The 18,409-nt window shown below is 47.8% G+C and overlaps 1 protein-coding gene across 2 annotated transcripts; it reads right to left on the bottom strand.

The window, feature by feature from the left end:
• Nucleotides 1-155: 155 nt before the first annotated feature.
• Nucleotides 156-18,132, bottom strand: Sumf2 (sulfatase modifying factor 2). Of its 2 annotated transcripts, none has more exons than XM_085837217.1 (9): nt 18,030-18,132; nt 14,749-14,905; nt 12,086-12,197; nt 10,392-10,436; nt 9,632-9,830; nt 6,072-6,127; nt 3,917-4,001; nt 3,624-3,768; nt 156-952 (listed from the first exon to the last, which is right to left on the bottom strand). In XM_085837217.1, exons 1-9 carry the CDS (start codon nt 18,118-18,120, stop codon nt 868-870), a joined length of 975 nt encoding a protein of 324 aa, XP_085693343.1. In that variant the 5' UTR covers nt 18,121-18,132; the 3' UTR covers nt 156-867. The 2 variants fall into 2 exon arrangements, with proteins under 2 accessions (XP_085693343.1, XP_085693344.1); XM_085837218.1 differs by having other exon boundaries at nt 9,632-9,782.
• Nucleotides 18,133-18,409: the final 277 nt, after the last annotated feature.

Raw genomic sequence — 18,409 nt, 5'->3', positions numbered from 1 at the left:
TTGTGGGTGGTAGGAATTGAACCCCTCCTCTGCAAGAACAGGCGCTCATAACTGCCTAGCTAAGGTTATGGATATTTGAGGAAGTGAAAGCACAAGGAGCGTGAGGCTAGCCTGGGCTACATGAAACCCTATCTCAAACAACAATTATATTGCACTTCCTGATATACATAAGAATTTATTGACCTCATAGGATCCAGTTCTTCTTCAGGGTCATGTTTGCAGGATACACAGAAGGCCCTACATGATTAGCTAACTCTCAGAGAAGGTTCTGGCATTTGTCTTCCTAGAAGGGCACTGACTTTGGTTCTCCCACAATGCACATCTTCACTTCATAAATCATTTGCTTTACCGGGGCTTTTAAATAGTGGGCGTGGTGTGTAATCCCAGCAGCACCCAGGAAGCTGAGGTAGGAGGATCGAGAGTTCGAGACCAGCCTTGCCACATAGTGAATATCTCGTTTCAGAGGACAGCGAGGCTAGGTTCTGGCAGCAAGGCTTTGGCACCACCTCACAAAGGAAGCATTTTCCTTCTGCAGAATTTCCCAGAAGTGAAAGCTGAACCAGCCAGGGAGAAAGCAAAAAGGGAGAGATTTTAAAAAATGCCATCTTTTGGATACTGGAGGGTTTGGTTCCTTTGTCCTTAATACTGCACTTAAGAGACAGACCAGCTCCCAGCCTTGGACATCCAGGTCCTCATCTTCCAGGCTACTGCAGTCCCTTCTTGCGGTCCGAGCGTTCTTGGTGTCTGTCAGAGGGGAGGGGCTCAAAAGGCCACCCTCAGACGCATGAGCTTGGTAGCCAGCTGCCTCTGGAATATGGTCAGGGAGATACAGGGCTGAGAGGGTGTTCTCCATCTCGGTCTGGCTGCTCACAGGTCCTCCTTCGGTCGGCCTGCACTGGAGGCGCAGCGGAAGCCCAGGTTGTCTGAGGCTGAATCGGGAGTGTTTCCCATCCTGGATAGAGAAGGAAGAGAGGTGCATACTGTTTGGGGGCGGGGGGAATCTGTCGAGAAAAGAGGAGCTGTAGTGGTCTGAATGAGAATGGCCCTGGTATGTTTTAATGCTTAGTCATCAGGGAGTGGAACTGTTTTAGAAGGGTTGGGAGGTGTGGCCTTGTTGGAGGAACTGTCACGAAGGATTAGCTTTGAGGTTTCAAAAACCCATGAGAGAGCCGGGCGTGGTGGCACACGCCTTTAATCCCAGCACTCGGGAAGCAGAGGCAGGTGGATTTCTGAGTTCGAGGCCAGCCTGGTCTACAAAGTGAGTTCCAGGACAGCCAGGGCTACACAGAGAAACCCTGTCTCGAAAAAAACCAAAAAAAAAAAAAAAAAAACCCATGAGAGGCCCAGGCAGGGTCTCTCACTGCCTGCTGCCTGTGGGTCAGGATATGAAGCTCGCAAGTGCCCTTCCAGCTCCACCACGTTCTGCTTCCTACCATGATGACCGTGGACTAGCCCTCTGAAACTGTAAGCAATCCCCCCATTAAATGCTTTCTTTCATAAGAGTTGCCTTGGTCGTGGTGTCTTTTCACAGCAACTGAATCATAACCAACATGATTGGTCTGAGGTCAAGTCCAGCAAGTGTGCCTGCCACTAGGGGGAAGGGGACAGAGTGGGGCGGTGGGTGGCCACAAAGGATTGCAATAGAGGGTGATCTTAGTGACCACTGATGAGTGGCTCCTGCTCTAAGTTTAGCAGAACAGCTCAGCACAGCTGCACGGCACATGATGGCTAGTCGTCACCTCAACTGCATCTGGAATTAACTAAAACTCAGAAATGGAGGGGTACACCTGTGAGGGTTTTTGCTCAACTTGAAGTGGGAAGACCCACTTCTAATCTGAATCTCTGAGGTGGGAAGACACACCTTTAATCCAGATCTTTTTTTTTTTTAAAGACTTATTTTATTTTTATTTATATGAGTATACTGTAGCTGTCTTCAGACACACCAGAAGAGGGCATTGGCTCTCATTACAGATGGTTGTGAGCTACCATGTGGTTGCTGGGAATTGAACTCAGGACCTCTGGAAGAGCAGTCAGTGCTCTTATCCACTGAGCCATCTCTCCAGCCCAATCCAGATCTTTTGAGGCGGGCCTTTATTCTGGGCCACACCTTCTGCTGGAAGAAGGAAACTTTCCCTCTTTGCCTGCTTGCTTTCACCTTGTGTAGTGGCTGTTCCTGGTTGTCAACTTGACAATATCTGGAATGAACTACCATTCAGAGTTGGAGGGCTCACCTGTGATCCAGATCTTGAGCCTGGAAGACACAAGTTTCTAACCTGGATCTTGGCACGGAGATTTTGAGACATAGTGGCCATGAAAAGCTTAGGCCCAGGCAAGGTAGTACATGCCTTTAATCCCAGGAGACTAAGGGCAAGGAGATCTCTGAGTTCAAGGGCAACCTGGGACAAAACAAGTCCCGGATCCAGGTGTGGTGGTACACACCTTTAGTCTGGGCCACACCTTCTACTGGAGACCTTCATGAGGACATTGGAAGAAGAGCCGCTCTTCTTCGCCTGCTTGCATTTACTTGCCAGCACATCTGTTGAAATCTACTTCTACAGAAGACCAGCTGAAACAACTAACCTCGTGAGACTGAGCAACTACTAGATTCTTGGACTCTCCATTCACAGCTGACCATTGTTGGGGAGTTAAGACTACGGACTGTACGTCATCATAATAAATTTCCTCAGTATAAGAGATATTCCATAAGTTCTGTGACCCTGAGGAATACACCTTGCTAATAAGTCCATTCCTTCAGTGCCATTAGAGCTTACTTTGGGATTCCAGCAGCTACTGAAGACCAGCTGAGACATCCAGCCTCATGGACTAAACAATTACTGGATTCTCGTACCATCCATTCATAAGCAGCCATTGTTGGCTTAGCTGGATCACAGCCTGTGTAAGTCATTCCAATAAATCCCCTTTCTATACATAGAGAGGAACGCATTCTGTAAGTTCTGTTATGCTAGAGAACCCTGACTAACACGGCAGTCAGTCTGCTCTGTTAACAGGGGCTCACCATCTTCCAAACCTATAATCTGCAACTGCAAAGTCTGAGGCGTCTCAGCCATGGCCCACCAAACTAAACCTATGGGGAGTGAGGCAGAAGCCACAGAGACCAGAAGTCAACCATGGGGGAGCTACCACTGACCGCCATACAAGACGAGCCGCCCCAGCACTTCCCTGCTGACAAAATGACTCTAAGCAGTAACTTTTTCTGCATCCGGCAGCTTGATGAGTCGGTTAACTCAGATCTCCTGGGTGTGATGTATTGATGAGCAACTCCGTCTCCTTCCTCTGCCCCTGCTAGGTGTGGGGAGGGAGCCTACAGCAGGAGGTTGCCAGACCTCCCTCTGTCCCCTCGGTGCTGTTGAGTCTCAGGAAAGGGTCCCCAGGCTGCCTCGGGGACCTATGTTTACCTCCCACACTCAGCAGCGCTGGCCTGCTCCTCTTACAACTTTGCATGGAGGCTGGATCTGCACGAAGGGTGGGAGGAGTAGGGACTGGATACAGAAAGAGCTTGGTGAGGAAGGGGTTGGTGTGAGAAGATGGGATGGGGTGCAGAAGCAGCTCCTGTCCCAACTCTGGGCCATGGTGGCAGAGGCTTGTGGTCCCCGGACCCTTACCTGGTGGTGACCCGAGCCCTGTGATTAGCGGAGCCGTCTGCGGTGTCGATCCATGATGCCCCCCGGAGGACACGCATGTCCTGGGCAGCAGGTTGGTATGTGGACGCTGTCCATTCCCACACATTGCCCATGAGGTCATATAGTCCTACAGAGTAGCAGTGGGCCATCAGATGGAGAAGCAGGGGACTCTCTCCTCCCCACCAAATGCCCTGGGGAAATGGGGCCAGGGGATCGGAGAGGAAGGGTTTTCCTCTGCCACCTTGTCAGGCACTGTGTGTGAAAGGAGGTCTTACCGTAGTTGTTCTGTGGGGGGAAAGCGTTCACTGGTGACAGTCCATGAAAACCATCTTCAGCTTTGTCACCTTTGGGGAACTTTCCCTGACAAAGACAATGAAAGGTTTATCAGCCTGTCCCAAGGCATGTGCTCCTGTCTGTCCAGAGGAAAACCTGGGTCACTACACTCTGCTGCTTCATGCGGGGAGAGTGACCTCAGTTCCCTTCCATGGTGCTTTGGAAAGAGCGCTGTCTCCGCCCATCCAGTTCCTCCATCGCTGGCAGGGCTGGGGCCACTGGAGCCCCTGCTCTTCCATTGCCCTTCCTGACTTGACTTAAAGTCACCTGTGTTTGCTCATGTGATTGGTTCCTTCTCATCAATACTGGGGCCCAGGGGCTGGGGAGACGGCTCACTCTGTAAGCAGAAGGACCCAAGTTCACATCTTGAGAACCATATAAAATCTGGGCGTGGTGGCAAGCATCTGTAACCCCAGTGCTGTGGGGGCAGAGAGAGAGAGACAGATCCTGGGGGTGGTCGGCTAACTAATCTATGAAAGAGAGGGTTCCATCTTCCATTGAGATGTCCTGTCTCAAAAAATACTGCGGAGTGGCTGGAGCGATGGCTCTGCAGTTAGGAGCACTGGCTGCTCTCCCAGAGGACTTGGGTTCAATTCCCAGCACCCACATGGCACTACACAAATGTCTGTAATTCTAGTTCCAGGGGATCTGGCACCACCACACAGACAGACCTGTAGGCAAAATACCAATGCACATAAAAATAAATAAATCTTTAAAAAAAAATAGCATGCACATTGCTTGCAGAGGACCCAAGGAGACCAGAGTTTCATTCCCAACACTTGTGTCCTGGAACTTGCTTTGTAGACCAGGCTGGCCTTGAATTCAGAGATCTGCTGGCCTCTGCCTCCTGAGTGCTGGGGTTAAAGGCATGCACTACCACCCTCTGGCTAAAAATTTTTAAATTTTAAGTTTATTAATTTTTATTTTATGAGCATTGATTTGGTTTAAATCCTAAAATAAAGTGGTGAAGCAACTGAGAAAGAAACCATACATGAACCATTGACTTCCATACACACCTACGTGCACACACGTGCAGAGGTCACACACACGTCCAACAAACTGCAGCCACTACACAAGAGTAGCTGCTCCTATACGAGGGAAGATAATTGGCTGTGATTTGCTCAACCATATGTGATAGTCTGTTACACTTATTTCTGTCTGTCTGTCTATCTGTTTCTCTGCTGTTGTTTTGTTTTTAGAGACAGGGTCTATCTAGCCCAGGATGTCCTCGAACTCGCTTTGTAGACTGGGCTGGCCTGGAACTCACAACGGTCCCCCAGCCTCTGCCTCCGAAGTACTGGGATTAAAGGTGTGTGCTGCCACCACCTGTCTGTTTTAAGTGAATGTTTAATAATGCCGTAAAGGTATTGGTGAGGTGAAGGCGTCTCCTGCCAAGGCCTAGGACCTGAGTTCCATCCCCCCACCAGCATGGTAGGAAGAGAGGACCAACTCCCATAAGATGTCTTCCACCTTCCACAAGTGTGCCAAGGCATGGGCACACGCACATGTTAACATATTTTTCTGGGGCTGGTGAGATGGCTCAGTGGGTAAGAGCACCCGACTGCTCTTCCAAAGGTCCAGAGTTCAAATCCCAGCAACCACATGGTGGCTAACAACCATCCGTAACGAGATCTGGCGCCCTCTCCTGGAGTGTCTGAAGACAGCTACAGTGTACTTACATATAATAAATAAATAAATCTTTAAAAAAAAAAAAACAGCCGGGCGTGGTGGTGCACGCCTTTAATCCCAGCACTTGGGAGGCAGAGGCAGGCGGATTTCTGAGTTCGAGGCCAGCCTGGTCTACAAAGTGAGTGCCAGGACAGCCAGGGCTACACAGAGAAACCCTGTCTCGAAAAAACCAAAAAAAAAAAAAAAAAAAAAAACATATTTTTCTTTTTTTTTTGAGGCAGGGTACACCCATGTTTAAATTCCGAGTCAGCTGCTCAAGAAGGCCTTGAACTTGTGATTCCGCCTGGGAGGACAAACTTGTGGCACCAGGCCACACTCAGCACTGTCTTCTGTGCCCTTGGCCTTGGCAGTGTTCCACAGAGCACTCTGAGTCTTGGTGGGGATGGAAAACAATTCCTTAGGTCTTACCTGCCACAAGTTGGTGCGGTTTGGCTGGAACCGGTTCCCCCATGGATAAACCTGACCTATAGAATGGCAAAGAGACAAAAAAAGAGAAAGAATTTGAGAAGGTGAGAAGGTGGGGGGGGGGGTAGGGAAGAGGGAGAAATGGAGGAAACAGGAAGGAAGGCAGGAGGTGGCGAAGAAGGGCTGACATCATTCCATCACAGGCCAGGCCCCACCCCCTTCTACCCCTTGGAAGGTAGATTTCATTCCTCTGCTGAGCACCTGTGACTCTTGAGTGTGTGTGTGTGTGTGTGTGTGTGTATGTATGGGGGGGGGGTTGAAAAAGGAGTAAGGAACCTGTTAGCTGGACTTAAAAGGGCAAACATCAACAGGTTCTAACTGATTAATGATGGAACCTTGTGTTTCACAAGTGTGTTCAAGTGCTTAGGTGGGGAAAGGGTTTCCGTTTTAAGGACAGTTTCCACCGTCAGGGCTGCAGGATGACAGACAGAGTTACCAAAAGCCTCACTCCCTTCCTACAGACATTAAAGAGTTGCTCTTTGGGCTGTTTAGTCAGGCGGTGGTGACGCAGGCCTTTAACCCCAGCACGTGGAAGGCAGTGGCAGGCGGATCACTTGAGTTTGAGGCTAGTCCCAGTACAGCGAAGGCTACACAGAGAAGCCCTGTTAGTGTTTAGGCTTGTTATCTCACGCCTGGGATTACAGCACCCAGGAGGCTGAGGCAGGAGCATCACCACTGTGGAAAGGAGAGCGAGTCACTGGTAGACCCATCACCGGGTTTGCTCATGAGTCTATCATCCTGCAGCCCTGACCATGTAAATTGTTCTTTGTTTTTTGTTTTTTGGGTTTTTTTTGAAACAGGGTCTCATTATATAGCCCTGGCTGTCCTGGAACTCACTGTTCAGACCAGGTTGGCCTTAAACTCACAAGAGATCTGCCTGCTTCTGCTTCCTGAGTGCTGGGATGTAAGCCCTGGTGCCACTATGTGTGACTTTCTAAGAATATTTTTTAGGGCTTCAAGATGGCTGAGCAGTTAAGCATGCTTGCTATTTCCTCATAGAATGTGGGTTCAGTCCCAGTATACACGTATGGCAGTTCACAACCATCTGTAACTCCAGTTTCAGGAGAATCAGTTTCATCTGACCTGTACACACATGACACGTGTGCAAATAAAAAGGAAACAAAGTTAAAGGAATAAAAATTTTAATCTCTTTTTTTAATTAAAAAAATTTTTTTTGTTGTTTTTTTTTGAGACAAGGTTTCTCTGTGTAGCCCTGGCTATCCTGGAACTCACTCTGTAGACCAGACTGGCCTCAAACTCAGAAATCCGCCTGCCTCTGTCTCCCAAGTGCTGGGATTAAAGGCGTGCACCACCATGCCCGGCTATCTCTCTTTTTTAATTAAAAAATTTAAAAGTGGGGAAGCAAGCCAGCAAGTCACATCTTCCATGGCCTCAGCATCAGCTCCCGTTTCCTGACCTGCTTGAATTCCAGTCCTGCATCCTTTGGTGATGAACAGCAATGTGGAAAGTGTAAGCTGAATAAACCCATTCCCCCCTCCCAAAAAAAATTAAAAGTGTTTTATGTGTATGAGTGTTTTGTGGGAAAGTACGACTATGCACCACATCCATGCAGTGCTCATGAAGGCCAGGAGGGGGCGCTCATTTCCTGAACTGGAGTTACAGATAGATAGATGGTCGTGAGCCACTCTGTAGGTGCTGGGAATCGAATCTAGTTCCTCTGGAAGAGCAACCAGCGCTTTTAACTGCTAAGCTATCTCTCTCTAGCCCCCTAAAGTCTGTTTCCCCCCAGGTTTTAGCTTTCACAGTATGTTGTAGGTGATGGATCTGTCCTGGACCAGAGATGAAACTATAGACCAGCAACTGGTCCGTATGTAAGTTTTACAGCTCTGAAGGGAAAGGCTTCTATGGAAGTGTTAAAAGTTCTGTTCCGTAATGCAAGCGTTACAGCTCTGCTCTGGCAGGGGCAAATTTTCCCTAGCAAAAGTGTTAGAGTGGGAGTCGGGTGTGGTGGCGCACGCCTTTAATCCCAGCACTCGGGAGGCAGAGGCAGGCGGATTTCTGAGTTCGAGGCCAGCCTGGTCTACAAAGTGAGCTCCAGGACAGCCAGAGCTGAGAAACCCTGTCTCGAAAAACCAAAAAAAAAGTGTTAGAGTGGGATGCTAAGACCATGCCAGAACGCCTGGTAAGTTAGAGTGGGTCTGAGACCTGGAGACTTGGTGGGCACACATCCGAGACTTATGCGACTCCCCGATCCCTGCCAGATTCCTGGTCTGGAACAGGTGCCATGTTCCCCACTTCTGTCATGTAGCCCCAAACAGAGTTCTCCATGCTAATGAGGTTCCTAGAGGCCCTGAGGGTTTAGCCAATAAGCTTCCCTCCCCAGACATTCCTCCCTGCAAGAGGTATTTAATCTCGGGTCTACCCTGAGACGTTAGTATGCATCCATTTTCCACGATGAACAGTCATTAACAGTTTAGAACCATAGACTATTTCTTTCATCTACCATGGCCATGGGGAACAAGGAAAAGGCCTTAGCCTATAAAACCACAGCTAAATCTCCCACAGAAAGTCCATCTGTACTCCAGACAACCGCCATCAAGCTAAGGACAATCACCACTGAGCTAAGCGAGAGCTCCCCCTCCCCCCAGCCCCAGGGCTAGGAACTGTCCTTAGCCTGTAGCCCCTACTCCATTCCCAACTTCTCTTAACTCTGCAACGCCTAGATGGCCAAGGGTTTGGGAGCCTCCAGTCTCAGCCTCCTCATGGGCCAGTGGACCCCTGATCTGTCATTCCCAACTCCTGTGTGCGGCACCCCAGGGAGGACTAGGTACCAGGGAGTCTGAAAACCCCAGCTTTGGCTTCTCCCACATCTCAAAATGTGTTTTGTGACCCCTGGAGCAGTAGAGCAGGACCCATCTAGCAGCGTTGAGGAAATGCAGTCAAGCTCCCTGAGTTACAGCCATGCTCTGAGAGGTATCCTGGCAGTCAAGAGTCAAGGAATACCACAAAGTCACACTGCATAACAAACCTCACGGGAGAGACTGAGAGGGAGAACCCGGGAGTGTGGCGGCCTCTGCTGGGGTTGGGGGAAGCAGCAGAGGGCCGAGCAGAAGGCAGGCTTTATATACAATTTCTTGGTGGTGGGGAGAGGCTTTTCAGAGTGGAGATTTTTTCCAGGGTGAGGATGGGTGGTAAGCTTTCAGATCCTGAGCTAGAGTGAGCTCAGGGATTGGTGGGTTTTCTTTGTCTTCTTATACTACACTGTTACCCACGTTAAAAATCACTACTATAGCTGGGCAGAGGTTACTTTATCCCAGCACTCAGGAGACAGAGGCAGGCAGAGCTCCTTGAGTTAGAAGTCAGTCTGGTCTACCGAGTGAGTTCCAGGACAGCCAGGGCTAGAGAAACGAAAACCTGTCTCAAAAAAAATAAAAACAAAAATCCTTACGGGAGGGTACTCGAAAATCCCTTCGGGACGGGATTTGGACCAGCCCCATCCTTTCAAGCCAGTGCAGGACAGGGAGGGAAGATGATCCACGTACCCTTCAAGCCCCCTCGGGCTGCAAACTCCCACTCCTCCTCTGTGGGCAAGCGTCTCCCCCGCCATGCGCAGTAAGCACCAGCGTCGTTCCAGCTCACGTGTACCACGGGAAGCTCCAGTTTCTCTCGGATGCCAGAGCCGGGACCTGCAGGCTGACAGACAGGGCGAAGTGAGACAGGCTTCTGGGATCTAGGGAAAGGCTGAAAAACAAAAAACAAAACAAAACAAAAAAACCCGGCTTGGCTCGGGGTGACGCAGTTCAGCTTTTATACTAGGTAGAGGAGGGAGGTCCGGAAGGATAGCTCGGTGAGGGGGAAACAGAAGAGACAAGCGTTGCACACACCTGGATTTCCAGCACTCGGAAGGTTGAGGAAGGAGGAACCTGGGCTACAGAGTGGGATGCCGTGAGACAGGAGGGAGGAGGGGAGAGACAAAAAGATGGTTTCTTCAGTAAAGAGAGCAGTGGGAAATATGGAAGAGTTACAGCAGAAGAAACAGGGTTACTCCTAAAATGTCCTAACTCATCATTCCTGGCGGGGCAGAGAGGTGATGCATGTGACCCCAGTACCCAGAGGCAGACGCAGACAGATCTCTGAGTTTGAGGCCCCTGCCTGGTCTACAGAGCCTGTTGCAGCCCAGCTATACAGCTATACAGAGAGACCCTGTCTTAAAAAGTATTCCTGGACAAGTTACGGGTTTAGGGAAGCCAGAATGAAACTCAGCAGTGTTATCAATAATGAGGCAGAGGAAGCAAAACTCACCTGCCTCCAAAATGCCTTTGGCACTGGTTGCCACCAGTGAACAGCCTGCAGAGACAGAAAACATTATCAGGGCAAGCCGAACTGACCCAGCAGAGGATCCCCTCTTGACCCGACCCACATTGGAAGTGGAACACAGACTGTGGGCTGTGGGGCTTTATTGTTGTTTTGTTTTGTTTTTTAATTTTTTTTTTTAGATTTATTTTATTTATTTATTATATGTAAGTACACTGTAGCTGTCTTCAGACACTCCAGAAGAGGGCATCAGATCTCATTACGGGTGGTTGTGAGCCACCATGTGGTTGCTGGGATTTGAACTTCGGACCTTTGGAAGACCAGTCGGGTGCTCTTACCCACTGAGCCATCTCACCAGCCCCCTGTTTTGTTTTTTTGAGAGAGGTCTCACTCTGTAGTCATGGCGTTCCTGGAACTCACTCTGTAGATCAGGCTGGCCACACATTCAGAGATCCTCCTGCCTCTGCCTCCAGAGTGCTGGAGTTGAATGTATACAACCCTCACACCTGGCTCTAGATGGAATCTTTTTTTTTTTTTTTTAAGATTTATTTATTTATTATATGTAAGTACACTGTAGCTGTCTTCAGACACTCCAGAAGAGGGCGCCAGATCTCGTTACGGATGGTTGTGAGCCACCATGTGGTTGCTGGGATTTGAACTCTGGACCTTCGGAAGAGCAGTTGTGTGCTCTTACCCACTGAGCCATCTCACCAGCCCCTGGATGGAATCTTTGAAAAGTTTGGGCTTTTAGGTCAGTTGCCAGAGCGCTTGCAAGAAGCGCTGGATTCCATCTCCATCATGGCGTAAAAACAGCCTAACAATGTATACCGGTCATCTCGGAGGCAGGAGGATCCGGTGTTTAAGAGCATCTTGGACTATATAGTGGGTTCCAGGCCAGATTGGGCTACATAGTCTCAGAAAGCTCGTCTGAAGCTGGGCAAGTGGTGGCACACGCCTTTAATACAGCCCTTGGCAGGCAGAGGCAAATGGATCTCTGTGAGTTCAAAGCCAACCTGGTCTGTAGAGTGAGCTCCAGGCCAAGATCCAGGGTCTACATAGTGAGACCTTGTCTCAAAAAACAAAACTAAGTAAGAAAAACCAACCAAACAAAAAAACAAAATAACAACAAAAATCCACAATAGCCCTCTCCCATAGACCCTCAAATCAAAGCCAAAGTAGAGAGAATTTTTTTTTTTTTTTTTTTTGAGACAGGGTTTCTCTGTATAGCCCTGGCTGTCCTGGAACTCACTTTGTAGACCAGGCTGGCCTCAAACTCAGAAATTCGCCTGCCTCTGCCTCCCAAGCGCTGGGATTAGAGGTGTGCGCCACCATGCCTGGCTGAGAGAAATCTTTTTCCTCTGTCCTTCACCCAGACTAAACAAAGGGCTCTCTACATGTTATTAGGCAAGCATCTGCCACTGGCCCACAGCTCTGTCCCTTTAAAAAAAAAATCCATTTTGAGCCAGGGTCTCCCTAAACTGTTCAGGCTAGCCTTGACCTTGCTACTCTGCCTTGGCTTACAGGCAGGCATCGCCAGGCGCGGCTTTTACTGCCCTGGCTGCTCCAGCTAACTGAGCAGTTGTCTTGTCAGCTCCTCCAAGACGCCCCCCAGGTGACCCCTCCTCTTCAGAAGTCTATCTGGCTCCCACACCTCCATCCCTGCTGTGACCAGGCTCTCTCACCGGCATCAGATTTTCTTGTTTTCTGAGCTCAGGGGAGACAAAATCCTCAAAGACGAAGCTCCACCCGAATGCCTCGGCTTCAGTCTGGTACTTTTTCTCCCGGACAAACTCCCTGGAAAGAGAGAGTTCACTTGGCTCAGTGGCTACGATTCCACCTCCTATTCCTGATGTCTGTCCTCTGCTCCAGGGAGCCTCGTGTGAAAACTCTTTCAAATTTTCAAAAGCTTCAAGAAATTAACCTGGGGCTGGAGAGATGGCTCAGTGGTTAAGAGCACTGACTGTTCTTCCAGAGGTCCTGAGTTCAATTCCCAGAAATCCCATGGAGGCTCATAACCATCTGTAATGAGATCTGACACCCTTTTCTGGTATGTCTGAAGACAGCTACAGTATACTTAGATATAATAAATAAATCTTTACAAAAAGAATTGCGGGCTGGTGAGATGGCTCAGTGGGTAAGAGCACCCGACTGCTCTTCCGAAGGTCCAGAGTTCAAATCCCAGCAACCACATGGTGGCTCACAACCATCCGTAACGAGATCTGGCGCCCTCTTCTGGAGTGTCTGAAGACAGCTACAAGTGTACTTACATATAATAAATAAATAAAATAAATCTAAAAAAAAAAAAAAAAAATTGCCTTGCCAAGCTACTTTCGATTTGTGTGTTCCTTTGTGCAACACCAACATTATTCTTTGCTCCTAACACACCTGACCTGATTTTTCTATAAAACTAGAATATGTTAGTAAAAATGTCTTTTGTGGTTATAGTTCTGTGAGGTCCTCATTGTTTTGTTTTGTAAAGATGGGGACTCCAGCACTCGGGAGGCAGAGGCAGGCGGATTTCTGAGTTCGAGGCCAGCCTGGTCTACAAAGTGAGTTCTAGGACAGCCAGGGCTACACAGAGAAACCCTGTCTCGAAAAAACAAAAAAAAAAAAACAAAAAAAAAGATGGGGACTCACTGTACAGCAGTGGTTTTTTTTGGGGGGGGGGTTGGTTTTTCGAGACAGGGTTTCTCTGTGTAGCCCTGGCTGTCCTGGAACTCACTCTGTAGACCAGGCTGGCCTCGAACTCAGAAATCCGCCTGCCTCTGCCTCCTGAGTGCTGGGATTAAAGGCATGCGCCACTACGCCCTGTTTCCTTTTCTTTTCTTTTCCTTCCTTTTCTCTTTCTCTCTCTCTTTTTTTGTATCAGTATCAACATGTTTTGCTCCTTTTAATTTTTATTATTATTATTATTTTAAAGATTTATTATTTATTTATTATATGTAAGTACACTGTAGCTGTCTTCAGACACTCCAGAAGAGGGAGTCAGATCTCGTTACGGATGGTTGTGAGCCACCATGTGGTTGCTGGGATTTGAACTCCAGACCTTCGGAAGAGCAGTCGGGTGCTCTTACCCACTGAGCCATCTCACCAGCCCCACTCCTTTTTATTTTTATTAATTAGTTTTTTAACATTTTATTACGTGTGTGTGTGTGCACGCATGAGCATGCATGGATGTATGTATGTGTGTGTGTGAACATATGTGCCATGGTGCTCACATGGAGGTCAGAGCCCAACTTAAGGATTTTAAATTTAAAGAATTTTTTTTTCCAGTGCTAAGCAATGAACCAAAGGCCCTGCTAGCTAAGTTTTTCACAGTGAGAGACACCCTCAGTTTGCTCCTTTTAAAGCTACAAAAACATGTGCCAACCCACTAACTAATGTAGTCGGTGTCCTCTGGGTTCATGTATTACATACTTCTAAAAACTGGGATCAGACTGGAGGGATGGCTCAACAGTCACAAACATTTGTTGCTCTTAAAGACGTGGGTTTGGGGCTGGTGAGATGGCTCAGTGGGTAAGAGCACCCGACTGCTCTTCCAAAGGTCCAGAGTTCAAATCCCAGCAACCACATGGTAGCTCACAACCATCCGTAACGAGATCTGGCGCCCTCTTCTGGAGTGTCTGAAGACAGCTACAGTGTACTTACATATAATAAATAAATAAATCTTAAAAAAAAAAAAAAAGACGTGGGTTTGGGAGCTGGTGAGATGGCTCAGTGGGTAAGAGTACCTGACTGCTCTTCCAAAGGTCTGGAGTTCAAATCCCAGCAACCACATGGTGGCTCACAACCATCCGTAACGAGATCTGAAGCCCTCTTCTGGTGTGTCTGAAGACAGCTACAGAGTACTTACATATAATAAATGAATAAATATTAAAAAAAAAAAAAGACGTGGGTTTGGGAAGGTGGCAGCCCACACCTTTAACCCCAGCACAGAGGAGGCAGAGGTAGGAAGCTCTCTGAGCTCAAAGACAGTCTGGTCTACAGAGTGAGGTCCAGGACAGCTAAACAAAGAGGACTCAAGTTTGATTCCCAACGACCACATGGCAGCTCACAACCTCCTGTAGCTCCCGTTCCAGGGGATTGAATGCCCTCTTCTGACCTCCGAGGGCACCAGGTCTTCATGTGGGTGCACACACTAAACGCAGGCAAAGCATTCATGTGCCATAAAATAAGAAAACAAATATCTAAACTTTAAAAAATAAAAATCGAGAGTCTATCTTTCGTGATTTGTAATCTGTGTTTCAGATCAATCTCTCACAGCTATCCCTTTATTAGGAATAAAGGTTAGAATTAGAAAAGATTAGAAGGAACCCTTACCCCTGCACCGAAAAACTGGAAATACCTGAAGTCTTTATTGGTGACTGGAAATATGTCGATGGCAAAGGGTTTTACTGTCACTTCCCGGGCAGGCCCTTCACCGTCTCTGCCATCTGGAGCATCTGTCCCCATCAGAAACCGGCCACCTGGCAGATGCACCATGGCAGGATCCTGGGCATGTCCTGCAGAACAAGACAGGTTCTAGTAATGCATACAGATATATGCACAGAGATAGGGCTGCACTTACCGCATTGTTAGTTAAATTTAACAATATTAATAATAATAATTTTTGAGACATAGTTTTTCTGTGTAGCCCTGCTGTCCTGGAACTCACTCTGTAGACCAGGCTGGCCTCAAACTCAGAAATCTGCCTGCCTCTGACTCCCAAGTGCTGGGATTAAAGGCGTGCGCCACTATTGCCTGGCAACACTTTGCTTTCTAAACATGTTTATTTTATGAGTGTGTATCTGCATGTATATAAGTTCACCGTGAGTGTGTGTGCCTGGTACCCACAGAGGCCAGAAGAGGGCACTGAGTTGTCTGGAACAACACAGATGCAAGCTGCCATGTGGGTGCTGGGAACCAAGCCTAGGTCCTCATCCTACAGGAACAGCAAGTGCTCTTAACTGCTGAGTCACCTTTCCAGACCATACCTGATTATTTACATACCTCTCTTGCCTAAGCTAGGTAAATTTAGAAACTGTAACTTCAAATACATGTACATTTTCCACCCACATTCCCTCTACCACCCGCTCTGACCTTTGGAGACAAGGTCTTACTATATAGTTCAGGCTGGCCTTGAACTCACAGAGATCAGCTTGCCTCTGCCTCCCAAGTGCTGGGATTAATATGTAAGCAACTACATCACTCACACTTCATGCTGTTTCTTTCCCTCTCCCTTTGAACTGTTGAACACTTTACTGTTTTATTTTTGAGATAAGGGCTCATGCAGCCCAGGCTGGCCTAGAACTAGGTATCCGAGGATGACGTTGACTTCCTGATGACAGGGGAACAGGTAGGTGTGTACCACTTGGCCCAGTTCATGTGATGCTGGGGATGGAAATCAGGTTTCACATTAAGCAAGCACTGTACAAATGAATCACACCCATAATTTATGTGCATATTACTTTTTTATTTTTGTGTGTGTGTGAGATAGGGTTTTTCTGCATGGCAATCTTTCTGATTTAAAAAAAAAAAAAAAAAAACCCCAAACAATTCTACAGCTCATTCACTCCAGGGACCCTCCCATCTATGCCTCACCAATGCTAAGATTGCAGGCATGTGGCACTGTGCCCCAGGCTCAAGAACTTGATGTATGTGTCACAGGGAATTGAAACCAGGGTCTCACATATGCTATGTGGTGCTCGACCCTAGCTTCTCATTTTAAAATTAGTTGCTTTTTTTCCTTATTTTAGTTTTTGATGACAAGGTCACCCCACTGGCATCCCCCTCCAACCCTGGGCTGCCCTGAAAAAAAATCACTATATAGATGGACTAGCCTTGCTTGGCAGTCACAGAGATCTACCTACCTTCGCCTCTCAAGAGACTAAAGGTGTATAAGCAACCATACCCAGCTTTTCAGGGTCTTATATTTAACCCAACCTCTCATTCTGATACAATTCTACCCGTCTCAAGAATAATCCCGCCGGTAGTGGTGGCGCACGCCAGTAGGATTTGCTGAAGGAGGCAGAGGCAGGAGGATCACGAGTTCGAGGCCAGCCTGGGCTACACATTTTAGCCGGGCGTGGTGGCGCACGCCTTTAATCCCAGCACTCGGGAGGCAGAGGCAGGCGGATTTCTGAGTTCGAGGCCAGCCTGGTCTACAAAGTGAGTTCCAGGACAGCCAGGGCTATACAGAGAAACCCTGTCTCGAAAAACCAAAAAAAAAAAAAAAAAAGAATAATCCCGAGAGGGGAAAAAAACCGAGTGAGTAGGGAGATCTCAAATTAAAGGGGAATGAAATATCAAGCTGCAATATAAACTGTAGTTTGATTGTAATTTAACAAACAAACTAATGTTTTAAAAAATATTTTTAGGGTTGGGCAGTGGTAGCCCTTTAATCCCAGCACTTGGAAGGCAGAGGCAGGCATTTCTCTGAGTCTGAGCCCTGTCTGGTCTACAGAATGAGTTCCAGGACAGCCAAGGATATACAGAGAAACTCTGTCTCTAAAAGCCAAAATTAATTTTTTTTTTAGGGACCAGGTTAAGTCTTCTGTTCTTTGTCAGTATCTGTACACTCATGGCACACAAACACATACATAAAAAATATTTTTTTTTCAGGTCATGCTTGGTGGTGTACACCTCTAAGCCCCAGCATTTGGAGGCAGAAACTGATGGATCTTTGTGATTTGAGGCCAGCCTGGTCTACATAGTGAGATCCTGTCACACAACAAACTACAATCTAAGACCATATTTTATACCTTATAATCCCAATTCTAAAGAAGCTGTAGCAGGAGATCACAAGCTCAAGACAAGCTAGGGCTACACAGTCAAGACCTTTATACCAAAATAAAAAAATAAATACCCCCCCCCAAAAAACCCCAAACCCCTAAACAAGGGGCCTCTGTGCTGTAGCTTAGCTGAGAGAGTGCTTGAATCTATGAATTTGAGGTCAGCCTGGTCTATATTCCAGGCCAGACAAGGCGACATAGTTGAGCCTCTGCCTCAAATATAAAATAAAATAGGGTATTAGCATATAAGAGCTCCTGTTGCTCTCGAAGACGCTCCATTTTCAGTCTCCAGCACCCATTTATAACCATGTTTATAACCATATTTCTTCTGTTGTTAGGATCCAACCCGACCTCCGCCGGCACCAGACACGCTCGTGGTGCACCTACATATGAGGTTGCAAAACACTCAGACACATAAAATATTCTAAGAAAAACTGAATCCAAAAGTAACTAGAGATAAAAGGTGCATTTAAACAAACAACATTTTGAGTATCAGATTACTGTGTGTATGTGACTTAAGCGTATCTTTAACTTTCAAAGCTTTCTACAAATAAAAGCTACGTGTCACACGAGTGCACCAGCTCAAGACATGGAAATGGAGAAAAGGAAAATCAGAATGCCTTACTCCCAATGCCCCAAACAGGGCTGAATACCAGAAGAGACCCTGCTTCAAAAAAAAAAAAAAAAGAAAAGAAAAGAAAGAAGTGCAGTGCAGTTTCATGATGGCCAGCCCCAGCAAGTAGCCCGAGACCCCGCAAACCCCCTCCGAGGCGGGGGTAGCATCTAGAGCGCAGGATACAGTCACTTTCAGGTGTTCAGGGATAAAGGGGATATAGGCACAGAGCCACACACTGACCGAGCTGAAGCCTGGGGCAGGACAGGAGCCACAGCAGCAACACCGGAGGGAGCAGGGAACCCATGCTGGGGAACCAGAACTCAGAACGCATGCGTCTGCTCGGGCGCTTCTTCGCGCCTGCGCACTCGTACTGACTCAGTGACCAATGGCAGGGTGCTCCTTGGGAGTTTGCCTGTCAGGCCCGCCCACGAATGAACACAGGCCCACACCCATCCTACTCTCAGATTTTATCTGACCGCTTTTGTGTGATATTAACGCCCTTGCGTTTTGTCCAACGTGCTGCAGTCTCAGTTGGCTAGAAGCTGCCCATGGTGCTGGGCACTAACTGCCTGTCTGTGTGAAGCAGTACTTCTAAGTAGCTGAGCCAACTCTCCACCCAG

This window comes from Mus caroli, unplaced genomic scaffold (genome assembly GCF_978045245.1).
Source record: "Mus caroli unplaced genomic scaffold, Mus_caroli_1 scaffold_4, whole genome shotgun sequence".
In the NCBI taxonomy this organism is placed as follows: domain Eukaryota; kingdom Metazoa; phylum Chordata; class Mammalia; order Rodentia; family Muridae; genus Mus; species Mus caroli.
The sequence above is the reverse complement of the archived record's forward strand: the minus strand, read 5'-3'. Positions and strand labels throughout refer to the sequence as shown.

Bases quoted from the DNA above. Each gene is read 5' to 3' on its own strand.
- Sumf2 (XM_085837217.1), bottom strand. From the start codon at position 18,120: ATGCGTTCTGAGTTCTGGTTCCCCAGCATGGGTTCCCTGCTCCCTCCG. The intron at 6,128-9,631 runs GTACGTGGATCA...GCCATTCTATAG, and splicing joins AGCCCGAGGGGGCTTGAAGG to GTCAGGTTTATCCATGGGGG. The intron at 3,769-3,916 runs GTAAGACCTCCT...GCTACTCTGTAG, and splicing joins CCCCCCACAGAACAACTACG to GACTATATGACCTCATGGGC.